This window comes from Schistocerca gregaria, chromosome 3 (genome assembly GCF_023897955.1).
Source record: "Schistocerca gregaria isolate iqSchGreg1 chromosome 3, iqSchGreg1.2, whole genome shotgun sequence".
NCBI lineage: Eukaryota > Metazoa > Arthropoda > Insecta > Orthoptera > Acrididae > Schistocerca > Schistocerca gregaria.
Window position 1 is genome coordinate 724,210,532 of NC_064922.1, and position 27,200 is coordinate 724,237,731.

Here is a 27,200-nt window from a genome sequence, read left to right on the forward strand (position 1 = left end):
AGAAAGAAACAGATACGCAATCTGATGAACAGGATAATGTTGGCTCCCATGCCAACGGCGACGAATTTGTCGATCTGGTGAGTGGAAACATTGAGCAACCAGCGAGTGCATAGAATCACGCAGTGCTGGCGATAAAAATGTGACGCTAAAATGTCGGTATTTGGAACCATTAGCGGAACTATTTAGAAAAATATGTGAAGGCTCTTACAATTTACACATTCTTTTATCGCTTAAGTAAGATTTCAAAGAAACTGATGGAAATATCATCAAACCAGGAAGGTATTGACATTAAACTTGATAAAAAATCAGGCGGTAAGCAAGACACTATTGCTAAAAGACTAGGCGATAAGCAGAGTGTCCTGAAATCTCCAATTATGGAATTTTGTGAATTGGCAGTTTGGATATCTGGAAAGGATATTCAAATACACAAAAAATTAGATCTGAATTTAAAGCTGTTCTGCGACAAATTAGAGCTGAAGCATCACCCAGACGTAACAATTCAGATGAACTGATAAAAACTGAAGTAGGCCACATTAAATCAACTACACGCAAAGATTGAGCTGATTTATATGATGCAGTCTCAGCTCAAATGAATCATCTGAGGAAAGAATTGCCCAAACTTAAAGACATAGTTCAAGATACCAAGTCAGTTTCCATGCGTCAGACGACACTCATGAGAACATACTTCAATTTGGTACCCAATAACAACCAAATAAACGTTTAAAGAATCAGTCACCCAACAAAGTATCATATATTGTGGTGGGTGGGGGATGGCATTTGATCTTACATCAGTCTCACTAAAGGAGAGTTTAATCAAGTATAAGACCATTCAAATCTTTTCGCTTGATAAAAAGGAATAAATCCTGTTGTCGTTATAAGCCGTCCTTTATCCATAATACGGTCTAATCTGCTAAAGATATTGTTATTTACAAGCTTTCTCCAGGCCAATGCCGTCTTACGGGCGTCAGAAATTGCTGAAATTTATCAGACGTGCTATCAGTTCGAAAGAGTGTTTCTCTGGAAGCATAGGTCCACACGGGTACAGATAAGGCTCAGGAAAGAAGTTTTTAACCTCAAATCCTTTCATCCACAGCAAGATATTTTACGGAAGTACTTAGAGAAATATCTTAATTATACATAGGATTGGAATTTTGCCATATCACACAAGGATGTACTTCCAGTTTTTAAAGCAAAGTTTGCTAAGTAACTCAGGGAGAAACTGATTCACACATGCAAGAGCAACCGTGAAGACTTTATATCTATGTTATTTCTATGGATCTTATACAAAAAGACTCGAGAGAGAAAACAGGCAGACTGGTGAACCAGTCGTCAGTGGTAGGCAAGTGTACCAATAACATGTTAACTGTGTAGCTCCAGAAGCAATAATTTACAAATGCAACGCAAGAGGACATCTGAAAATTCCAGTGCCAACGTTAAAAGCAAAAAACAAAAAAAAATCAGGACAAGACTGTAGTTTTAATCCTTCAGCTGAAGCATCACCCAGACGTAAGAATTCAGATGAACTGATAAAAACTGAAGTAGGTCACATTAAATCAACTACAGGCAAAACTGTGAACAAACAACCTCAGTTACCAATGGAATCCTGTTCAGGGAAATAATTGACCACTGATTGCACATATGAACTGCAAACATCCCGATCCATTGCAGGGTAGCCAACGTGGTCAAAACTGGCATAGTCAGAATCCTCCAATCAGTGTGGATGAGGTGTTTTAGGACAGACAGCCAACAACATTGAAGACTTTACAACTAAAGCTAACCACATTTCGCCCTCAGACGTTGGTCAGGGAATGCAGTGGAAGTGGTAACGGTAATTACGTACACCTCCTGAGGTATGATGTTGAGATACATATCAAAGACGATTTGCATTCAGATTTTAGTAAATACGCTGATCAGTGCAAGACTGTGCTGTGGATGCTACTTCTGGCAAAATACCAGCTTTGACAGTAATGGATACTGGAGCTGTTGCGAATGTCGTTTCCACTAATTTGTTCAGTAAAATTAGTTGGTTCAAATGGCTCTGAGCACTATGCGACTTAACTTCTGAGGTCATCAGTCGCATAGAACTTAGAACTAATTAAACCTAACTAACCTAAGGACATCACACACATCCAAGTATACAAACCCCCCTTTCTATGGAGAGAAGCCGTACAGTGTATGTTTCTAGTGATAGAAGGCCTGACAGAGCGTTACATCTTGTTATTTGTGGTCCTGAGAGAGAGAGACACTACCATCGATCTCTCCATACATATTAATAGTAAACAGACTTGTGACGAACCGAGATCAGTTATGGAGGATGCTGCAAAGGACTGAAAATCAAATTGGTTAGAACTGAAATTCTGACAGTCCTTACGCCGAGAAATACATTAGTAATAAAATCAGTGAACCTAAATATTCCACAGCAGAACAGCATGCTGACATAATTAACCTATTATTGCAATATCCGTGGATCTTCAAAGAAAGGCCAGGCATAATCCACTATTACGAATATTGACGGAAATCCCCCATAACAAATTTTGCTGTACTTCCTACCCCATTTCTGGAGCCAAACAACTGGCTGTGTGTTGTCATTAGAAATTATTGAACTGTCACTGTCATCTTTGTGTAGCCCATTTCTGGCAGTAGCCAAGCCAGCAGGCGAACTGAAGCGATATGTTCAGCAAGATGTGCATACCTATATTTAGGATATTCTCTATATTAGATGCGTGAAAAATCTTTTTGTCATGTATATATGTAAATATTGGCCAACTTATCCAATATAGTTTGTGTTTTAAGAGTGCACTGGTAGTACCAAATATGCAGACAATTTAGAGTGTATGTAATGAGTACTTACGAAATATTTTTTATTTCCACTATGTATAAGTGAATGGATGTTGATTACAACCTTCTCCCAAGTGAGGAGAACCAATTTTGTAAATGAGATATACAGAGTTTAATGTAGGATGTGTAATTCATGCATCCATTCTTTTCTAAAAGTCTTAGATTTTTTGTTTAGTTGTGGATCAAGAAATGACATAAGAGCATTTTTCAAACGTAAAATATTAGTTTAACAGACCTAATTTTTAAGATATGTATATTGTTTCGTTTTCTACACAAATTAATGTTCATTGAAAGATACTTATGCACTGAGCATGTGCTGCATTAAAATAAGGCACTCTAATGCCATGATAGCGGTTAAGAAAGGTAGCATAGTAATCGGCAGCTGTTTAGCTGTATCTATCTTAAATGCTGAACTAGATTTCATTCCTTTGAATATTGACAGACTTCACTAATCAGAACGATTATCTAAATTATGTTTAACTGTTCAGGGTCCTAGTGATAAGGAAGTATCCCTCAGTGGTCTTTGAACACTGTTGGAGAGCATGGTTCCCTTTAGCAAATATTCCATCCTTCTTTGAGATCGTGGTTTACTGTAACTTTTCTGAGTTTGTTAGATTTTGATTCCCATAGCTCTGCTGCTCATTAAAACGAGGAGAGATGAACTCTATGAAAAATAGTCATTGATAGCTCTAAACTGTCTTTGCGGTATGTATAAAAACGTCTATATAGCATTCGGGCAAGAGTGTGAGAAAGTAATAATAAATGGCTCCTAACAGGGGACCACGTAAAAGAATTAAGGTGTGTGCTCCTAGTCACAATAAGAGTAATAGAAGAATTATAATGATCCTGCTTTGAGATACTAAATGTTTGGTTAGAGGGGCAGTAGGAAAGCAAAACTTTGTGGTATCACAAGTGTTGCGTTACCACAAATCTGTAAGGAAGGTTGTTTGCATTCAGTATGCATAAGGTGATGTGAACTCGAAATGATAGTGAACTGATGGTGGATGACCACAAACAACAAAAGTGGTCTACAAGTGTTTAAAACTATGAAATATTTCACCTACACCTATCAGCAACGAGTAAGCTGTAAACTGGAATCCGTGTGTGGGTGTAGAACTGATTCATTCATGAATATGCATATTGAAGTGCCATGTAAACTACGCATGAAGGAGATGGGTGCAATGCTCTTGGATTTAGATGTGGCGCACGTATAGGATCGTGTGTGTTTATGTTTCATCAAATGAAATTCCATTATTAGGTCGCTAAGAGACGGTGATTACAGCAATTGTAGACAGCCACGAAAGCTTGCAAATGTGTTGCAAGTCATATGCTTTTGATATTAACTTTGTTTCTCAAGTATTTCGAGAAATTAGCATCTCAGTTTTCTATTTACTACTAATGATTATATTCCAGTTTTAGTGATTGCCTGTTATTTATACTAACATATTTATGTTCCATATTTAATGAGATGATCTGCGGTCCCTTGAGCCTCCATTGAGCTGTACTGAGCATTTCTATGGTGACGTCACCTCACACACTTGGCTGATCCACTCGTCATGACACGCACTGCTTCTGACTATACATCGATAGCATTGTATAAAATAAGGTCAAAACATGTTTAATAACTTGTCGGACCGTCTTTGGAATGCAGTACCTGACCGATTCTGTGTAACATACATTCGACAGTTTGTTAGTACGTTTGCGGAAGTGGGTCGTACCAGATGTCCATGTATAAGTTATGTAATGTCCTTAAACAACGGGTTGCTGATTTGTGTACTTGGTGATGACGCCTGATAGCGATCCAGATGGGTTCCATTGAATGCACATTAAGTGAATTTCGCAGCCAAGACATCACAGTGAGTACACTATCATGCCCCTCAAATCACTGTAGCACGGTTCTGGCTTTGAGACAAGGAGAATTATCCTGCTTGAAGACGACATCGCGGGCAGGGAAGACATCAAAGGTGAAGGGATGCTGGTGGTCCATAGCTATCAGTGTGTCTTCGATTACTACCACAGGTCCCTGCTCTGCAGAATGTCTCCCACAGCATAATACTTCCCCCACCAGCCTGCATCCTTGGTGTGCACATTCCAGATCGTTGTTCACGTGGATGACGGTGTTTTCAGAGACAACCATCGACGTGCTGTAGCAAAAACGTGATCCAGTCTCGACGATCCGGCGGTCACTGCAATCGGAACTGACGATGTCGTTGGGTCAACCTGTGAACTCGGGAGTGTTGTCTGCTGTGGTGCCCCATGTTCAACAGAGTACGATGAACAGTGTGTTCCAAAATACGGATACTTCTGTGTCTGCGAGCATCGTGCTCATTTCGCAGAGATGCCACAGATCTTACCACCTGTCTTTTACAGAGCAGACAAGCCTCTAAGTCTCTCGTTCTATGAAGAGCCATGGACAATAAAAATTAATGACATTTGGATCATCAATGCCTTATACTTTGTTGTACTCCAAAGCTTTTGATGTAATTTCACATTTACTGATTGGGCAGTAAACAGAATAGTTCTGTTAAAACAATTTATATCATGGGCTGAAGACCCTATGTGCCGTTTTCCTCAGTTTCTCATGTACCATTGCAAAATGGAGATTAATAATAATCAAGAATAATAAAACTAGGAAGTGAAAAGTTAGTAGATTTACTTCTCTTATCGGTCCACCAGTTAAACACAGGAAAAGAAATACTGAACACTGAAGATATTAAATTAGTAAATCAATACTTTGAAAATTGTATGGCGAATGGAGGAATTGTCAAGTGCAAAAAATATTCACGAATTAGGAAACTATATGGAAGCATACTCAATTGATATTATACTGTTTAACAGCATGATTATAGTTAATACACTTAACGGACCTCCAATTAAAATTTTTCAGAACTTCTACAAAAATTTGATACTGTTATATCACCCACCTGACAAAATAAGCCAAATTACTGATAATGCTGATTTAATATAATTTTTATAGAGACTCCAAACGAAAACACGATTTACAAATTTTACATAATACACTACTGGCCATTAAAAGTGCTACACCACGAAGATGACGTGCTACAGACGCGAACTTTAACTGACATTAAGAAGATGCTGTGATATGCAAATGATTAAATTTTCAGAGCATTCAAACAAGGTTGACGCCGGTGGCGACACCTGCAACGTGCTGACATGAGGAACGTTTCCAACCGATTTCTCATACACAAACAGCAGCTGACCGGCGTTGCCTGGTGAAACGTTGTTGTGATGCCTCGTGTAAGGAGGAGAAATGCGTACCATCACGTTTTAGACTTTTATAAAGGTCGGATTGTAGCCTAAGTCGAAACAATATGGGGCATAGACTGTAGGGAAATGCGGAAGTCTGTCAGGAACAGGATGACATACTAATCATAATGACAGAATAGTCCATGGCACCAAACACCTACAAGGGCGTGGGCGAAAAGTAATGCCTCCGAATTTTTTATGTGAAAACTCTTAAAGCTTTTTAAATGAAACAAACGTTATTAGCATTTTACATCTCTCTTTTTCATGTCTGAATATCTGCAATCTTCGCTACTAGAAACCTCCGACCTGTAGTGTGTGTTATACGGCACTGGGTAACGTAACTATGTTGGTTCGTGAGAAATTGCGTGTTATAATCGAGTTTCGAATTCGAAGGGTTCGTCCACGTAAGGAGCATCCTCTCCTTCGATATGACAATACCAAAACATACATGAGCATTGCGACATTTGCAACACTCCGACGCTTTTGGTATACTGTCAGCGATCATCATTCGTAGAGTCTCGACATGGCCGAATCTAATATTTAATTATTTATAGAAGAAACACCTTCTAAAACTTTACTTTGATGGTGATGAAGCTGTGAAAGCAGAGGCGAGGTAGCGGCTTCGTCACCAAAGTAAAAAATTCTGCAGTGACGGTATTAACAAAGTAGTCTCTGGATGTTGGAAATGTGTTCTTCGTCAGGACTACTACGTTGAGGAATAAATATCGATACATGAAGAATAAAGACGTAGAATGTTACTAATTTTAGTTTTATTTGAATAGTTTCAATAGCTTTCACATAAAAATTCATAGGTGTTACTTTTCAGCACGTCCCGTTGTAAGTCTCTTTAACGATTACTTTGTAAATGTATGTGAGAAGCCCGTTATCTTTAGTTAAAAGGAGAAGCACTGCAGCACGTGCTACAGTGAGCATCACAAACCTTCAGTCAATGCGACATAAAAACAAATTGTTCCAGGAAAAATCACGAAAATAATTTCTGAGAACAAAACTTATCATACGGTAAACAAAATTTGAAGCAAAATATTAAAAGTATGTCCTTCTTATATACAGGGATGGACACAAAATAATGAAAATACTAAAAGCACAACACCTTATGACGCCTAAAACGGCGTAGGAAAATCTTCAGCATTCAAAAAATTCCATTCGACTCGCGATGGATAAATAAACATCCCGTACGGTTTTCAAGTGAATCTTATTCCATTCTTCCTGCAAAATATTATGTAGTTCAGATGACGGTGATGGAGGCGGATAGCATCACGTGGCCTTCTCTCCAAAGCAGAACACGAAGGCATTACGATCTTACGATGGAATTTAGACCATTAGCTGCTTACAGGTGTTGATAAATGTCAACGGAAACAATTGAAATGTGTTCTCCGACCGGGATTCGAACCCAGGATGCTTACATGGCAGACGCTCTATCCGACTGACCCACCGAGGACACAGAGGATAGTGCGACTGCACGGCTCATCTCTGGCACCCAGTGACACCCACACTTCCAATTACTGTCCACACACTACATTTGCAGTGCCCCTGCCCTCTATACACGTTGCTTGCTGCAGTCAGTTTGCCGATTCCCGTAAGAGTTTGGGCAATGTCAGTGCATCTGCACTGAAGAAGATCATTGGCCGGTAAGCCTTATCTATTCGAAGATAGTATCTGTTCTTTCGGAGATGTCCGACAATTAATCCTCTTTTTTTAAAAAGAACCTGTCCTGGACGATGGGAGCTGTGTGGAGAGAGGGAGTTACCATGGGTCCAATGGAATACCACTATATGGCTATCCAAATCATCAGCCAACTTCCACCATATTTCACTCTTGGTACGTAAACTCGACCAGACTTTGAAAACATAGTGAAACCAGACTCACTCGACCAACTGACTTTCATTTATTGGTCCTCTGTCCAGGTTTTGTGACTTCTGTACCGTGCTTGCATGTTATGAGCATTTGTATCACTGATAAGTGGCATTGGAATTCCAGTTTGCCCTGCAGTCTCCTGCTAATGGGGTTCCCGTCGTGTTGTTTTGGTACTGATAGGATTCACGAGTGAGACATTTAGTTCTCAGTGACTTTTACAGCAATCGTCTTCTTATTTCTCGTCACAATCCTCTTCAAAGACCACCCACCAGAGTCACTCAAAACATACTTCCGTCTGCGTTCCAGCTTAATCGATGATCTTTTTCTCCTTTCAGAGTATGTGGTATACTTCTTCGATACGGTGCCCCTTGAAACGCCGAACCATTCAGCTACCTTGTTTGCAGAAGCACCCACCATATAAGACCAACAATTTGCCTACTTTAGGATGCACTGAGCTCCGACCAAATGGGCCCGCAGCTACACAGAACTTTGTTCTGATCACTACTCACGCCTGCAGGTTACTGAGGACATTGCACGGGTGCCGCGCAACCCGCGGGCTTGGCTAGCATTGGCACTTATATTCAGCCTTGCATTTCTCAGGGTGTTTCCATATTTTCACCCGCCCTCTGCAGCTGTTGTACTGATCCCTATTTAACGTACTACTTCACAACGTATCTTTCACGACTGAGTAAGGCATGAAGTTTTTACACTCCTCTTTCAGAAAAGTTAATAACTGTAGACCTGTTTCACTATTAACTTTCTTCTCAGCGACAATGTATTGTAGAATGGTTGAGCATGTCTGCAAAAATTATATTCTGAGTAAGCCACTGTCTACATTTCTGTAGGCCTCTTCACTGAAAACGCTATCCATCATTCCACTAATTACGTACTGATACATCTCAATGAGAAGAATTTGCCCACCGGAATTTTTTCAGGTGACTCTAAGGAATTTGACTGGTCGAATCACAAAATTCGTGAGGAGAAACTTGAAATTTACTGCTCTAAAGTTAAAATGACCTTATATTCATAAAGCATAATTAGTGCTGTTTACTGACGATCAGGCACGATAATCGAGTATACCGACGGTGATTCAACAGAAGAAGCATTAAATGAATTATTGAATAGAGCTATTGATTGCTTTGCAGTATATCGTCTGTCACTTAAATTACGAAAAGCACAATTCATTCTGTTCTGTGCAAAGAGAGATATATCGGCGTCAGTAACAGTACTGCAGAGAAGACAATGCCAAATAGAATGTGGGATATTCCCGGGTATGCATATTAATCATAACGTGAACTGTAAATCACCTATCATAGCCGGATGGTGTGGCCGAGCGGTTCTAGGAGCTTCAGTCTGGAACCGCGCGATCGCTACGGTCGCAGGTTCCAATCCTCCCTCGGGCATGGATGTGTGTGATGTTCTTAGGTTAGTTCGGTTTAAGTAGTTCCAAGTTCTAGGGGACTGATGACCTCAGATGTTAGGTCCCATAGTGCTCAGAGCCATTTGAACACATCATAGATCTTCTGAATCGCTTGAATTCAGCAATGTTAGTTCTACATGTGACTGTCTGTTTTGGTGATGAAAGCATTAGACAGTTAACTTACTTTGCATACGTCCACTGATTATTATCATTTAGATTATTTTTGCTGGGCAAAACCACAAGTAGAAACAAAGCATCCATTGCACAGAAACATACCTCATGGATAAACTATTGTGCGCATCAAATGACATCATGTAAGCAACTGAATTTACTATATTAACACCAGTCTTACAATACATTTACTCTTTTACAATGTTTGTTTTAAAGACTCAGACAAAATTAGAATTAACGGTAACATGTATAAATCTAACACTATTACCAAAAATTGCCTCCACTATTTGCAACTTATGTTACTCATGCATAGAAAATAGCAAAGAATACAGCAAAAAATGTATTAATACCTCCATTGTGACTTAAAGATGCTAGCGGATGCTGAAAATTTCAAAAGTAATGAAGGAAATGAATTTCGTTCAGTCAGAAGCTTGTACCAGTATATTTGTACACACAGGTCGCCACATGAGAGGCTCGATGCTTCTTTTTTGTGCCTCTCTCTCTCTCTCTGTCTCTCTCTCTCTCTCTCTCTATGTCTCTCTCTCGTGTGTGTGTATGTCCATACTTAAGAGAGACGGAGACAGGGAAAACATCTGAAGAGATTAGCAAAAGTTGATTACTGTGAAAAATCTTGATCATTTACGGAAGAACTGTGAAAGTAATAGATGGTGAATACCAATATTAATGAGAAAAAATTACATTGATGTCATATTATTATTAGCTGATTTAAGTGCATATATTTCTTGTTTCTAATGGTTTTATGTAACACTAATATTAGCAAATGCTACTAGTGCATACTATCAGGGCAACACTTTTTAAACAGAGCAGACATTATCATCCAATAAATATTGTATTTTGTAAATTTCATTACTTTGTATCGAGGGCCATCCTGAGCGCATACAGTGGGTGTAGACAGTTATGTTACTCAGATGCCGGTGTTGTCAGTGATCCAGGATCGCAGGGCTGGGACGCTGGTGTACACGTCAGGAGTTCCACTGCGAGAGCAGCTTGTGCGCGAGAAGATACCGTACTGCGTGGAGCCAACCACCAGGGCTCCGCCGCTGTCCCCGTGGCAAGCGCCCTTGTGTTCTCCTCCGGTGCACAGCTCGTTGTACGTGATGTCTCGCCACGTCTCGTCACACGTCGCTCTGTCGATGAGCACTGTGGTGACGGCGTGCAGCAGTATCGGCGGCGACCCTGCGTACTGCAGGTTGCCCCAGCCGCTGATGTTAACCGACGTGCCAACGTCGGGTTCCGTCGTCCCGAGAGTGATCGCCTGAGGAGGTCACAATCGTCAACAGAACTGTTAAGGCCTGAGTGGCGGTGAATAAACAAAGTACTGGTAATGCTGTACCATTGGATGACAAATGTAAAGGTCCTACAATGTCGATATCAAGGGAGTCCCCAATGTGTTTTAGCTGCTAAATTGGAAAGGCTTCCTTCAACAACACATACTGGTGTCCTTCCTTTGTTAAATGTGCTTATTGTCTTCTAAACGGAACTGTGTGGTGTAAACGAATGTGAAGTATGCTTAAAAGGGAGTTACAAAAATGTACGGCCAAACTTTCAGGAAACATTCCTCACATACAAATAAAGAAAATATGTTATGTGGACATGTGTCCGGAAACGCTCAATTTCCATGTTAGAGCTCATTTTAATTTCGTCAGTATGTACTGTACTTCCTCGATTCACCGCCAGTTGGCCCAATTGAAGGAAGGTAATGTTGACTTCGGTGCGTGTGTTGCCATGCGACTCATTGTTTGGGCAGGCATTGTTGGTGATGTCTTGATTGGGCCCCATGTTCTTCCACCTACGCTCAATGGAGCACGTTACCATGATCTCATACGGGATACTCTACCTGTGCTGCTAGAACATGTGCCTTTACAAGTACGACACAACATGTGGTTCATGCACGATGGAGCTCCTGCACATTTCAGTCGAAGCGTTCGTACGCTTCTCAACAACAGATTCGGTGACCGATGGATTGGTAGAGACGGACCAATTCCATGGCCTCCACGCTGTCCTGACCTCAGCCCTCTTGACTTTCGTTTATGGGGTCATTTGAAAGCTCTTGTCTACGCAACCCCGGTACCAAATGTAGAGACTCTTCGTGCTCGTATTGTGGACGGCTGCGCCATTCTCCAAGGCTGCATCAGCGCGTCAGGGATTCCATGCGACGGAGGGTGGATGCATGTATCCTCGCTAACGGAGGACATTTTGAACATTTCCTGTAACAAGATGTTTGAAGTCACGCTGGTACGTTCTGTTGCTGTGTGTTTCCATTCCACGATTAATGTGATTTGAAGAGAAGTAATAAAATGAGCTCAAACATGGAAAGTAAGCGTTTCCGGACACATGTCCACATAACATCTTTTCTTTATTTGTGTGTGAGGAATGTTTCCTGAAAGTTTGGCCGTACCTTTTTGTTACACCCTGTAGAATAACATATGGACAAAACCTCTCAGCTTACCTATATTACCACTTCAGGATAGCCTGCTGTCCAGCGTTCAGTTCAGCAAGTAGGTTGTGCTCGACTATGAATACACTAAGTGCTGGCTAATACACACCTAATGTTGCAAAAGCACCCTTATTAAACCAGTAACATATTCTAGACGCAAGGTTGTTTAGAAGTGCCAACACATAGGTTAACCAATAACATTTTCTAGACGCTGGGTTGCTTAGAAGTGCCAGACATGGAAAGCATAGGTTAAGAATCCGGTGAATACAGTACGTGTTCCTACAGTTCTCCCTAAAATACGTTTCCTCAATGCAAGGAAATATTTTCGGCAGCTGTAGTAATCTTATTAAAACGATTTTGTCATCTTTTGAAGTACAGGTCACTTCTATCACTTTTTAATCAATTAGGCTATCAGATTTTCGAAGAGTAGGTTAATATATCTTACTATAAAAATATTCTTTGTGTTGTGTTCGATATTTCTGACCAATCGTAAAAAAGACATCCTTTGACAGGACTGTCATCTAGCAGACCTGAACTTATTACACCGTAAGTGCATAGCACTTTGTCTGAAAAAAAAAGGACAGCATAATAATACTATAATAGTACTACAATGTCAAATAACAACTTTAACAGCTTAAACTGATATCAGTTTTGTGTCTATAATTGCAACATACTTCATTTATATTTGAAACTGTGAAAGTAAGTGGGCCTATTAACACAGGGCTAAGATAACCCCGAGAAAATTAGCTGTACAAGTCAGTGCCAGTAACATCTACTTATCCCACATAATTATCAAATACCTAGAATATGGCACACTGTGTTTCCCACGTTATGAAATGTGAGCATGGAAGAATACTTTACGTCCAAGTGTCTCCAGTCGATGAACGTTACATCATCCAGCATTCGACTGCAAATGAACTGGGGCTCAATGATTAGCGTTGTTATGTGTCAGACAGCGTGTGTAGAATTTGCCAACAAACGTAGCGTGTATGTATTAAAATTCTTAGCCTCAATACTAGATGCATGTCATTGTTTATTTCACATACAAATTTGCTATCTAGAGTATCAGAACAGAGACAAGATTATTATACATCCGAAAAAATGTCTTTTATTTAACTATGTAAAACAAGTATCTCGTAAAGGCAGTGTCATACAACTTAAAATATCATGCATATAAATCCACCAGTCACCTCTCTACTTAGAGACACTCTGTTCTTAAAACACTTCCCTAACCTACTATGTTACACAACAAGCGATTGATATAAAGGATTCTTCCAGCCACAACTCTACAAGTCCATTTTGAAAATGAAGAAACCGCACAACAGTTGCTGAATCAGCAGTCTTTTATTGAATACAGTTTTCCTTTTATTGAACACACAACCAGTTTTGGAACACTTAAAAAGTTCCACCATCTGGTATAAATGGTAAGTCATTGGACGAAGGAAGTGAGGTTATTAATATTCCAATTTTGGTTCTCGGTTTTTACTATTTAAAATATGGCGACTAAGTTTACAGGCAGCAACAGGGTTTGATTATGGGTTCCCCTCTAGCTTGCGTTTTAGGGAATATTTTTATTTCACATTTCGTGTATGGTTTTTTATGAAGAATGCGGCGTAGATTATTAAGTTGGTATGCTGGAAACGTTATCTTGACGATGTTTTATTTCTGTATGGAGTTATCAAGGAATAATGTGACAGTTTATATAGTGAAGTTAATATATTGCATACAGAGATTTCTTTTTCTGTTCAACATCAGATCAAAGCGAATTTGCCATACTTGGACACTACGGATCACTTTATATGGCGGCAAGGTACAGTTTGACATTTATACAACAGAGTCTACTACCTACTTAGTTCTGAACATAAAATATAAAACTGTTGCTTTCAGGTATCTATTAAATAGGTTAAATAATGCTCCCTTCACACCAGAAGAATATGAAAGGGATTTTAGTATAATCATGTATATTGCCACACGTCACTGATATGTAAGGTCTATAGTTGAGAAACTATCGAAGGATGGGGGAGCATGGAAGGGAATCAGTATGAACCCAGTGGAGAAGAATCAAAGGCACAATAGTTGTAAGATTCTGTAACAATCATACGTTTTAGAGAAGACTGCAGAGAAATTTTAGTCAGCTGACGTAGTTCCAGCCTTTTCATATCAAAAATTTTGAGCAATAGATTAAGGAACAGTAAAGTTTTCAAAAAGTATCCGTTCTCGTATCCTGGGGTGGACTGTTAAGTGCGACACAAGTCGGCGTGTTAGAGCAGATATATTGATAAGGAAGAAAGGGAACTCCGTAAGAGATTTAAAGAACACATAGACCTGACCAATTCCAGGACATAACTGAGAATGGATTTGATTGACAATGATAACTTAAAAGTGCTAAACACTGCAGAAAAAGGTCAGAATGTCCTGGAAGAAATTGTAATCTTAAGAAATATCCGTTCCCATCCTCTTGATACTATTAATGAATGCACTGACTGGTATTACAAGAATATTTAGGTTAATGTCAAAAGGAACTCCATAGCTAACATAGAGGTTTTAGAGGTTGAATTAGGGAGGTATTTCTATGCAAATATCAAAAGCCAGAACAGTCTGTTGATATACTTGCACTGGGGGAAAAATGCTGTATCTAAAAGTATGTGAGGGAGTAGACATGGAGAACCTGTTAGAAGGATATGAAGGATTGCTTAACCTACCGGGACTGCTACCAGCATCACCTTTGGCGCAACACAGAATTCCCACTGGAAACGAGTCACTGGTGTACAAGAAACCATATCGTGTGTCCCCCCTCCCCTATATTTTCAGTTTCTGTTCGAGAAGTTGGTAGACTAACAGCTTCGGGATGGAATCGTAGAAGAAAGTCAGCCCCCACAGTAATCATGCAAAGGAGTCCTCAGACGGGAAAACGCTTATAGTTTCTGCTGCAATTATAGATTTCTTAGTGAATGGCCTCTGATGTACATGACGCCCAACGTCACAGAGAAATTAGACAATCTTGGCAATAGCATTACTTCACCACCATACATTTATGCAGGGGCTAGCACCAATTAGAATTTGCACTAGAGGATCGACCTAAGAAAGCGTTTTCAGTCCCATTTAGACACTTCCAGTATCTCCGGATGCCTTTCGGACTGAAAAACACACCAGCGACTTTCCATCTCTTATTAGACGGAGATCTACAAGGGCTGAAATCAAAGCCATGCCTACTGTATGAGGTGCGACAATAAAGTAATGAGACTGATGGGAAAAAATATTGCTTACCGTTTTAGTCAAGTTTAGTGTTGTCTCCTTCAGAGTAGTTCCCTTCTGATTGCAGACGCTTTTTCCAGCGCTTCTGCCATTCATTGTAACATTTGTGGAACTCATCATCTGTAATATCCTCCAAGACACTCGTCACAGCTTTTTGGACATCTTGTGTTGTTTAAAAATGGTGTCCCTTGGCCGCCGTTTTGACTCTTGGAAATAGAAAAAAGTCGCACAGAGCGATAAGTTGGCTGTGGTATTACAGAAATTTGTTTTGAGGTTAAAATTGCTGTACTGACAGAGCAATCCCTGGATTGATTTCCATTTGCTCTATCAGATCGGCTGCCCCATTTTTCCATATTTCTCACTGTTGTGGTGTGAGAATCTGGGGACCATTTTTGCACAATTCTTTCTCATTCCAAAATCTTCAGATATTATTAGACGAACTTTTTCTTGATGTTCAGTTCTTCTGCAATCATTTTCACTGATAATCTTCGATCAGAACATACAAGTTCACACACCCTGACCAAGTTGACGTCCGTCCGTGAGGATCATGGTCGTTCACTGTGGTCTTCATCTTCAACATTCGTTCTGCCAACGAAAAACTTGAGCTCTTGACATAACCTCCTCTCCAAAAGCCTTCTAAAGCTTACCGTAAGTTGTCGTCTCGTTTTAACCCAATTTAACGCAAAAAGAAATGGCATACAGTTGCCCAATATTATAAGGTTCCATTTCCGTGATGAGAGACACAAACACGAGTTAACTTATTACAGTACAACTCGCGACTGAGCAGCTGCATCGATGTGCTACATGGACTAGAAGCGGCTTATAGACCAAGGTCAAAGATATTGTGCCTACGGAAGCCTGCAGGGTTGCCACATCTTGCAAAGAAAATCGGTCTCATTACTTTATTGCAGTACCTCGTATGTAGATGACGGACTAGTACATTCAAAGGACACCTGGGAGCACATGGTGCGTCTGTGGGAAGTATTTGAACAGTTGAGTGCAGCATGGATGACATTCAGCATAAACGAATGACAGTTTATATTGCAGGAGGTTCTTTATCTTGGCCACTTCACTAGCCAGGTCGCTGCGTATACCGACCCCCAGCGTGTGGAAGCATTAAAAGATATCGAATGTCTAGCACAGTAAAATAAGTGCAATTGTATCTTGGAATTGCGAATTTCTATTCAAAATACATACCAAAATTGGCAAAGATGGCAAGACCACTTACACATTTGTCAAAATGGAATAAAACTTAACTGAACTCTGGATTATCAAGAATCATTTCAACAGTTCTGTTCTTATTTTTTCCAGACTATCAAAAACACTTCTGGTCCTCTGATTCGTACAATGCCCTCGGCTGTGTCCTGGGCTAAGAGGTGGATGGGAAGGAATACCTCATAGCCTGTGCTTCCAGGCAACTGAATAAATCAGGAAAAAAAACTATTCAACTAGAGAAAAGGAAATGCAGGCGCTCCTTTTCCATATCAAGTAGTACCGGTGTTATGTCCGCCTGCTTAGCTGGGTGGAAGGATGCTTGCCTCCCATGCACTGGGCTCAGATTCGATTTCCGGCCAGGATGGAGATTTTCTCTGCTCGTGTTGTCCTCATCAGTGGCCACAAGTTGCCCAATGTGGTGTCAACTGAAATAAGACTTGCAGTTGGCGCCCAGACCTGAATGGGACCTCCCAGCCAACAATGCCATACGATCATTTCATTTGATTGTCTTTACTATCTCTATAGGAGGCTTTTTATGGTCATTACAGATCACGCAGCACCAAAATAGCTTCTAGGATTTTAGAATCCTAGCAGCAGGCTAATCTGCTGACCCTTAATGCTTAGTGAATTCAATTTTAGGGTAGTATATCGTCCAGGGAAATCTCATGGTAACGCTGATGGATTAAGATGCAAAGTAAACGCCATAGAATCCTTTAGAATAAGGACAGAAGAGTGGACAAAACTCAGGAGATCAACGCTGATGGTCAGTGATACGCAAAACACACGCATTTTAGCTATGATGTCGGAGTGCCTTACGAGCAAACACGATGCGGCCGCTGTATAGTTGATCCAGCTGGTTTATGGAATCAAGTGTCGAAGCAAGCCCATTATTCCATCTTAATAGGGCGCAGTGGGCGATGAGCCATGGACCACTGCATTGTGGAAAATTACTGTTGGCCACAGAAGAAACAACATGGTGAGTGCGATGTAAAGAACTCCATCCGTTGCATTCAGAGAGCTGAGCTAAGTCGTCAGTGAATATAGACAAAGACTCCCTCAGTCAGAGAAAAACCTTTCCAATTATTGGTCTCGATGTCCTTTGCCCTTTTGCACAAAAACTAGAAGGAATCGGATATATGCTAATCATAAATGATCATTTATCACCTTACTTGGCCATAATCGCTATTCCAAACCAACAAGCAGACACAGTGGCTCACGCTTTCATTAACACTTGGCTACTGAAATTCGGCACACAACGACAAATAAGAACAGACTAAGTCACGAACTATATGCCTTAATGATTTAATCTGCTGTATCGACAATCGTGTGTTTAAAAGTTACAAACTAGCGCCCTTCACCCACAAACGAACTGTAGAACAGAGATAGTGCATAGGACATTGAGCAGAATGCTCAACTCAGACCCCAGCTCTATGACCCCATTTTACAATATGTCATAAGTGCATATAATTAAAAAATCCATGAAAACTCTGTTAGTTCATCCTATTTTCGGTACAAAAATGACCTCACCTATTTAATTACGTCAAACAATTCCAGAGACGTTTAGAAAAAGGTTAGAAGGGATATAGTGTCAGGTGTAAAAAGGACACAAAGGCTCTAGAAATACAGGAGAACACTCACAATAAAAAAATGGAATTTCCCCAGAAACCTCTCCTTTCCAAAAGAGAAAACAAATAAATTCATTCCACAGTACCAATGACCATATAGGTAGTCGAAACGGCATCACCAGTTAACGTTAAAATAAAACTTCCCACTCGAACCATGATTGTGCATATGAGCAAAATCTGCCCGTTTGAAGGTGAACAGGAAGCACTGCCTCAATTGATAGTAGCTCTTTCCAAAGAATGAAGGGTGTTTGTTGAAGAAAGCAAAAGAACGAAAAGTATGAATAAGCCAGTGCCACAGAGTGTACCTGAGATTGTTCCAACACATCCATACACTTCAAGACCACCAGGTCGCCTCATGAGCTAAATGTTTGTAGTTACTTATCAGCTATGTATTATGATTATATTTATGTTGTGCTATTCCTCCCCTTTTTCTGTTCATCTCCTCCTACCTCTCGTTTTTAAACATCTGTTCATTACTCTTCTACCCCATCCATTTACCTTCTTTCCTGTCTATCTGTCCACCTCTTTCCCCCTTTCCCTTTTCATCTCATCCTCCCTCCTCCATCTCTCTCCTCAACCTTGCCTTCTGCACATGTAGCCCCTGCAAGATACACTGATATTACTATCAACGCTCCTGATCTCTCCTCTCTCTGTCCACCTTCTCCTCCCTAATCTCTCTGACCATTTCATCCACCCTCTTTTCTCAGCCTTCCCTCTTCGTCCCCTCACCCTCTTTCTATTCAGCCAAGCGCATCTGCTCATGTAGCCTCTGCAAGACATGCCTGTCATGTCAGTCAGCCTACATTTCATGGTTGATAGCTCTATTTTTCCCATATATCTGCTCACATGTGGCTGTAACCCCCATAGTGCTGATTGTCTTATGTCGAGCAGTATGTGTACCAAATTGAGGAGAATCGATCCATTAGTTCAGGAGAAGATACTGGACATATGCATCATACACATACATACATCCCATTTCATATATAAGGATAAAAATGAGTGCATGTCTATGTGTTTTCATCTATGTTAAGCATCTCCTAAACCACTGGATCAACTTCAACCAAATTTGATGCAGATACTATCTGCTGTCTGCAAATGAAAACTGTGGATGTAATGACCTCCTATTCCTGACACTAGGCTTCCAAGCACTACATGTTGTGCAGTTAGTATTACTGTACATTACTGGGGCTACACACGCAGATGGGCTTACCTGAGCAGGTAAGAGAAGATACACAGAGGAGGAGGATGAGATGGTCTGGGAAATGGCAAGGGAGAAATGGTCAGAGAGGCAGGAGAGGGAGATGAAGAGTGAGTATGGGGGAGGTGATACAGATAGAGGTGAAAGGATGAGGTGAACAGGGACAGTTAGAGGAGGAGGTGCTTGTAGAAAAAGGGGGCAGGAGTTGCTGGAGAGAGTAAAGAGGAGGATGGGATGGAGAGGAAAAGGGGGAGGAGGAGGAGATGTACAAAGAGAGGGGGAGAAGGAGATGGTCAGGGAGAAAGGGGAAGGCGGGGTCAGAGAGAGGGGAGAGGTGGAGGAGATACAGGAGGCAGATAAAATAGAATAGGTATAGGGCGGGTGTCAAGGAAAGGGAAGAGGACATGGACAGAGAGTGGTGGAGGAGAATATGGAAAAAAGAGTGGGAGGACGATATAGACAGTGAGAGGACTAGGAAGAGGTGATGGTCAGACATAGGGAGAGGAGGATGTGGACAGAGAGAACAGGGGAAGAGATGGATGGTGTTAGAGGGGAGTAGGTGATGAACTGAGAGACAGAGGGGGAAGAGGAGATGGGAAGAGGAGCAGAAGGTGTACAGAATGACAGAGAAAGAAGGTTATTGATGAGAGAGAAGGAGGAAGAGATGTAATGTGAGCAATATATGTTTCATACCTCCATATATGGGCAAAGCTGTAGGTAAAAGGCTAGTAACACAGTAACATTAAGCACACAGGTGCACTTTTAATGTATACGTTTTATACATAGTGCATGATGTCTAGCTAGAAGTTCTAGTGACCATGCCTGATTAACTTTATTACTGTCAAGGTGTGCCAGGGACACTTAATTCTATCGTGCAAACAACTGTGTTACTCAAGCGAAGTGTGCTTGTACCTTAGTCAACAACATCCAAAAATATTACACAGAGACCGTCTTTAAGGACCAAAGCTTTTATGAACAAGTACACAACCTATGTTGCTGGTAGTGTACAGGTAATGTCAGTATGATTATAACTACAAGTGCAGTTTTCAATCACATATGTTGTGGACAATGTACTGCAGGTTGTGATGTTTTCATGGGGATATAACGAAGGATTTTTTAAATTTACCGTTATCTTTAATTAAGTTGTTGCATATGCATCTTATTCTCTTATTTCCACATTTTACTTTTTGGAAAGTTTTCTATAGTGACACAATTCCGGTAACAAATCGCAGAAACGTTATTCTATTTCTTCTTTGTATTCGTGTTGTACATGATGCAAGAATATCTAATATGTGTTTAACGAAATCATGTGACCTTGTTAGGGACACTAACAACACGAACAAGATTTAGCTAAAGCAGAAGACGACTTCATTAAAACAAGAATATGTAAGTTGGAATACTGCTCTATGAACGAAGCAGTGAAGCAGAGCACCATAATTTCGGAATGTTTGGTCCAGTTTTGACGGAACTTGGAGTCATGACTTAATTCGGACAGAGAAATATATTTGAAACACGGAAGAGAAGAGCTTATCTGAACAGAGTTGATTTTGGGGGACTGTGGAAATTAGAATCAGTCTGATGCATCGTTAAGCAAATAGCAAACAATTAAAAAAGACCAAATGTGGTAATTTAGGATCTGTATTGTACGAGGATAAAAACCAATTACTAGAAGGAAACTGAAAAGTGTGAACAATGGCATAGCTCTACTAAACGGTGTTTCACTATAAACTGCGACTTCTTCTATCACGTCATCATTTCAGTCCTCCCCATTCACAAGGCCCTCAGTGTACTCTTTCCACCTATCCACTCCCTTCGGTGCATTTAACAATAGAATTCCCTTTACACTCTTAATGCTACAACTCTTCCTTCTGATTTCACATTTCTATACGCTACCTCAGCACTTCGGACAGTCATTTCTTTTTTTATTTCTTCACGCATTTCATATAGCCATTTCGCCTTAGCTTACCTGCACATCCTGTTTATTTCATATTAAGTGACTTGTATTTATGTATGCCTGAATTTCGCTGAACAATTTACTCATTTCTTCTTTCGCCAATCAATTAAAGAATTTCCTCCGTTACCTATGGTTTCCTCACAGTTTGCTTCTTTGTACCTACTGTTTTCTCTCCAACGTCTGTGATTTCCCTTTATAGTGATGTTCATGTCTTTTCAACTGAACTGCCAGTATCGCAGTATCTCAGACAAATTGAAGCGTATCTCTTCATTTCTTAGCACTCCCCTAACCAATTTCTTTGTGAATTTATTCTTCCTGACTAGTCTCTTAACCTGCAGCCTGTTCTTTGCTATGGCTAAATCGTAATCTCCTCCTTGGTACCTCTTACAGTATAATCGGAATCTCTGCCTTACCATGATGTCATCAAATGAAATCTTCCTGCATTTCCCAGCCTTTCCCAAATGTACTTCCTTCTCTTGTGATTCTTGAACAGAGTATTTGCTGCTACTAGCTGATATTTATTGCAAAACTCACTTAGGCCTATTACCAAGGCCGCATTCTCCAGTAACCTGTTTCTCCCACTCCTTTCCCTATAACGTGATTCCAGTCCCTCATGACCATTCCATTTTCACCTCAGCAACATTAAATTACCCGTTCAATATTCTCACATAGTTCTTTGTCCCTTCGTCCTCTGTTTGCAACGTCGGCATGTATGCCATCCTATTGTTGGCTCACTGTTGATTCGGACGACAACAGCCCCGTCATTGAACTGTTCACAGTAACTTATTCTCTGCCCTAACTTCCTTTTTATAACGAATCCTACTCCGTTTAATCCATTTTCTGCTGCCATTTACATTATCCTATACTCGTCTAACCATAAATCCCTGTCTTCCTTCCATTTCACTTCACTGACACAGAATATGGTTTAGGATTTTCCTTTTCGGGTTTTCTAATTTCCCCTACTACGATCAAACTTCTGACGTACCACGTCCCCACCCATAAAACGTTATTCTTCGGTTATTCGATCTTTTTGTCACGGGCGCCTCCAACTTGGCAGTCCCCTCTCAGGGATTCGAATGGGAGACTAGTTTGGAATCTTTTTCCAATGGAGAGGTCATCATGATTCCTTTTGAGTTACGGAACACGTGTCCCATGGACACACCTCGTTTCGTGATTTTTAACCCATGTATAAGCAATGATTGAATTTTGCTCTTTGCTAAATTCAAGCAGGTGACTTGCCGTCGTTCCTTTCCTTAAAGCCATATTCTCCTAATATATTTGCTTCTCTTCTTTTTCCTACTGTGTAAGACCAGTATCGAGTTACAGTTAAAATGTCGTCTGACTTGACAGTTTGAATAATTTTCTTTATTTGATCAGACATTTTTTGAAATTTGGGTTTCTTGATTCTGACTACTGCAAAACGCAATATATTTCTTTTTTCTATTTATCCAAACATATATCGACATTTTTGTGTCATCCGACAGCAGATGACAAATAGGTGTCGAACAATGTTAGGATGAATGTAAATACACTCCTGGAAATGGAAAAAAGAACACATTGACATCGGTGTGTCAGACCCACCATACTTGCTCCGGACACTGCGAGAGGGCTGTACAAGCAATGATCACACGCACGGCACAGCGGACACACCAGGAACCGCGGTGTTGGCCGTCGAATGGCGCTAGCTGCGCAGCATTTGTGCACCGCCGCCGTCAGTGTCAGCCAGTTTGCCGTGACATACGGAGCTCCATCGCAGTCTTTAACACTGGTAGCATGCCGCGACAGCGTGGACGTGAACCGTATGTGCAGTTGACGGACTTTGAGCGAGGGCGTATAGTGGGCATGCGGGAGGCCGGGTGGACGTACCGCCGAATTGCTCAACACGTGGGGCGTGAGGTCTCCACAGTACATCGATGTTGTCGCCAGTGGTCGGCGGAAGGTGCAAGTGCCCGTCGATCTGGGACCGGACCGCAGCGACGCACAGATGCACGCCAAGACCGTAGGATCCTACGCAGTGTCGTAGGGGACCGCACCGCCACTTCCCAGCAAATTAGGAACACTGTTGCTCCTGGGGTATCGGCGAGGACCATTCGCAACCGTCTCCATGAAGCTGGGCTACGGTCCCGCACACCGTTAGGCCGTCTTCCGCTCACGCACCAACATCGTGCGGCCCGCCTCCAGTGGTGTCGCGACAGGCGTGAATGGAGGGACGAATGGAGACGTGTCGTCTTCAGCGATGAGAGTCGCTTCTGCCTTGGTGCCAATGATGGTCGTATGCGTGTTTGGCGCCGTGCAGGAGAGCGCCACAATCAGGACTGCATACGACCGAGGCACACAGGGCCAACACCCGGCATCATGGTGTGGGGAGCGGTCTCCTACACTGGCCGTACATCTCTGGTGATCGTCGTGGGGACACTGAATAGTGCACGATACATCCAAGCCGTCATCGAACCCATGGTTCTACCATTCCTAGACCGGCAAGGGAACTTGCTGTTCCAACAGGACAATGCACGTCCGCATGTATCCCGTGCCACCCAACGTGCTCTAGAAGGTGTAAGTCAACTACCCTGGCCAGCAAGATCTCCGGATCTGTCCCCCATTGAGCATGTTTGGGATTGGATGAAGCGTCGTCTCACGCGTCTGCACGTCCAGCACGAACGCTGGTCCAACTGAGGCGCCAGGTGGAAATGGCATGGCAAGCCGTTCCACAGGACTACATCCAGCATCTCTACGATCGTCTCCGTGGGAGAATAGCAGCCTGCATTTCTGCGAAAGGTGGATATACACTGTACTAGTGCCGACATTGTGCATGCCCTGTTGCCTGTGTCTATGTACCTGTGGTTCTGTCAGTGTGATCATGTGATGTATCTGACCCCAGGAATGTGTCAATAAAGTTTCCCCTTTCTGGGACAATGAATTCACGGTGTTCTTATTTCAATTTCCAGGAGTGTATTATGTTTTATAAAAGATTGAGTTAAAAACCATTAATTTTATTTTTAAACACGAAAAAAGCATCATGAGGAGCTTCCAACTCCTGTAACATCATTATACTTTCATTCAGTTTGTCAGCCATCTGCAGAACTAATAGGCTTATTAACGCTTACTACTGTCGTGTCGGTGTTCGCTTCGTGTCTTTGCTACAAAAATGTGTTCACTGTGCAGTTCATAGTAGCTTACCCACATTATTATCTTCTTATTCGTTATCATGGTAGACCATTTCCTGTATTTCTCATTTTTATTTTGTGGTGATAATCCTGAAGTAGCCTGAACAGAAGTTCTGTTATTGTGGTACTGCTGTTCACTACTTCCACTATATCTAACTTCAACCTATCCATCTTTATTTACACTGTAACCTACTTACCGATGAAAGGACCTCACTGCACACACTGTCCTGTAGAGCGCCAATTTTTTCTGTTCTGATGAGAACATCCTCCTGAATACCTTCCAGTCGGAAATCAGAATGGGGGAATATTTTGCCTGTGGAATATTTTATCCAAGACGGTGCTATCATGAATCAGGCACACAGTAAAGAGAAACAATGGCTGTAGTTTTCGCTTCCTTTCAGCCGTTTTCAAAGCCAGTACAGCTAGGTCATGTTAGCCAATGGTTCAAGGCCAAATCAGTCAGTCATAGACAATATTTTTCTGCACCCATTGAAAACGCTGTTGATCCTTTTTAAGAACCATTTGCTAGCCTGACATCTCCACAGATATGCCCTGTTGCAGCTACATTACGGTTGTCTACAGAATATCGCTGTCACACTCTAATCACCCCACCTAGACGAGGTTAATAGCAAGTGTGTGAGTGAGGGGTGGGGTGGGGGGAGGATGATGCATGAAAAATATGGTAATGTCTGTTTACCAAGCACTAAACAGTCTTTCACCTCCGATGTATTATTAGTGGAACACATTTCGCAAGGGCAAATTTTTGTAAGAGAATGAGGTACTGTATTTTGCTAGTTAGATGACTGACGTCTCAGGATCGAAGAGACATAGGTCGCACAGAAGTGTGGGTGCAGAGTGTAGGCCTGCCGGAGTGGCCGAGCGGTTCTAGGCGCTTCAGTCTGGAACCACACGACTGCTACGGTTGCAGTTTCGAATCCTGCCTCGAGCATGGATGTGTGTGATGTCCTTAGGTTAGTTACGCTAACGTAGTTCTAAGTTCTAGGGGACTGATGACCTCAGATGTTCAGTCCAACAGTGCTCAGAGCCATCTGAGCCATTTTTTTTTTTTTCGAGCAGAGTGTAGAAGTACAGAAGAAAAGAAGTTTGTCAGATTGTTGATCAGAATGGCAAAAAAAGAAAAGATCAGCTTTATCAAATAAATTAACACTGTAAACGTAACACTGCTGAAACTACATTAATAGTTGTAGTAAGGTGCAGAATGTAAGCTTCATATCTATTTTAAATAGGTAAGTGTTCCACGTGGGTAAGTTTTACCTGAACATTGTCACCAAACGTGAAGGATCCGTCGATGGATAGCACTCCGATATCGTAATCTCCTGTTGACCAACTGAATCTGTCGTGAACGATCACAGTAGTGACGTCGTAAACGGTGCCTCCCGACTCACGCAAGGAAGTGCCCGCCCTCAGTAAGTAATACTGCGCATTATGGTCGCCACAGTGTGCCGCAGTCAGCACCCACTTGGAGCTGATTATGGACCCGCCGCAGTAATGCTCGTTCCTGTACTCCAGCGAGATCTGCCACGGGAACTGCGAGATGTCCACCGGGCCGCCGCCCACGATGCGGCCCTGGTGGGGAGTCCTGAACCTGTGAGCCCTCGCTGGGGGCGCAGCGCTGCAGGCAGCGGCCACCAGGAGCAACAACAACACGGACGGCTTCAGCATTTCTTCGACTGGCGGCCTCTGCACAGCCTATGCCACGAGTCGTCTTTATATCAGCGTCGCTTATCACGTCTTAGTAACTCCCCAAAAACACCGGCGGTCTGCGTACTTGTTACATAAATATCGCTTATCAGGAGACTCTCATAATAAGATCCATTAGTTTCATCATCTTAGTTTTTACAGGAAATTGCAGCTGGAGTAGATAGGGTACATTCAATCCAGAGTCGCTTATCATGTCTCAAAAGCCTCCAAAAACACAGTCTGAGAAATTGTTACATAAGTATCGCTTATCAGGAGACTTTCATAATAAGACCTATCAGTTTCATCATCTCAGTTTTCACAAAACGAATATGGGAACATTCGAAATTGTTGTTGGAGCAGGTAGCGTACACTCAAATCACAGTCTCCAGTAGATGTACTCTGAAGGAGAGAGACAAGCAAGGAAGATTAGGAACACATATAGGTAGTGAGGTCTTTACAGATGCACACGCTCTGATTAGTAATGATAGATACAAAAATAGCCCACGTCCTCTTTAAAGAAACCATAGTTGCATTCATCTTAATCGTTTTAGTGAAATCATGGAACACTTAAATCAGGAAAACTTAAATCATAGTAGTAGTTTGGATATCTGAATCTCGCACTTCTCGGACTGGAAAATTTTCCACCTACTTGCGATTTTATTGCACTAAGCAGACGGTCAAACATTTATGTCAGACAATCATCTCAACCATAAGGCCTGACACTGAAGGTCATTTCCAGGTTTTGTGCCTCAACCAGTAAAAGGGAACCGTTACACAATCACTTTGTTGTCCGTCTGTCTCTCTGTCTGTCGGATTGCTGAAGACACTTTTTCCCAACAGCACGTAGACGTATGATGCTGAAATTTATGTCGCTTTCTAAGGTACATAGTCCCTTGGTGGTTTAGTGAATGTAAGCCTCTAAGTCACGCAATCAAAAGATACGGCCATTCGTGCCAAACATTATACACTCGCAAACTTACTCATCAAAATCTACAGCGGGCTTCCGGTTGATCTAGAGTCATGAAATTTGACAAGAAACAAGAATTCACAGTACAACTA

General features: G+C 41.5%; 1 protein-coding gene across 1 annotated transcript; it reads right to left on the bottom strand.

The window, feature by feature from the left end:
- Nucleotides 1-9,713: 9,713 nt before the first annotated feature.
- LOC126354465 (trypsin-7-like) lies at nt 9,714-26,158 on the bottom strand. The gene is made up of 2 exons (XM_050004164.1): nt 25,716-26,158; nt 9,714-10,847 (listed from the first exon to the last, which is right to left on the bottom strand). Exons 1-2 carry the CDS (start codon nt 26,121-26,123, stop codon nt 10,497-10,499), a joined length of 759 nt encoding a protein of 252 aa, XP_049860121.1. The 5' UTR covers nt 26,124-26,158; the 3' UTR covers nt 9,714-10,496.
- Between the last annotated feature and the right edge of the window lie 1,042 nt (nt 26,159-27,200).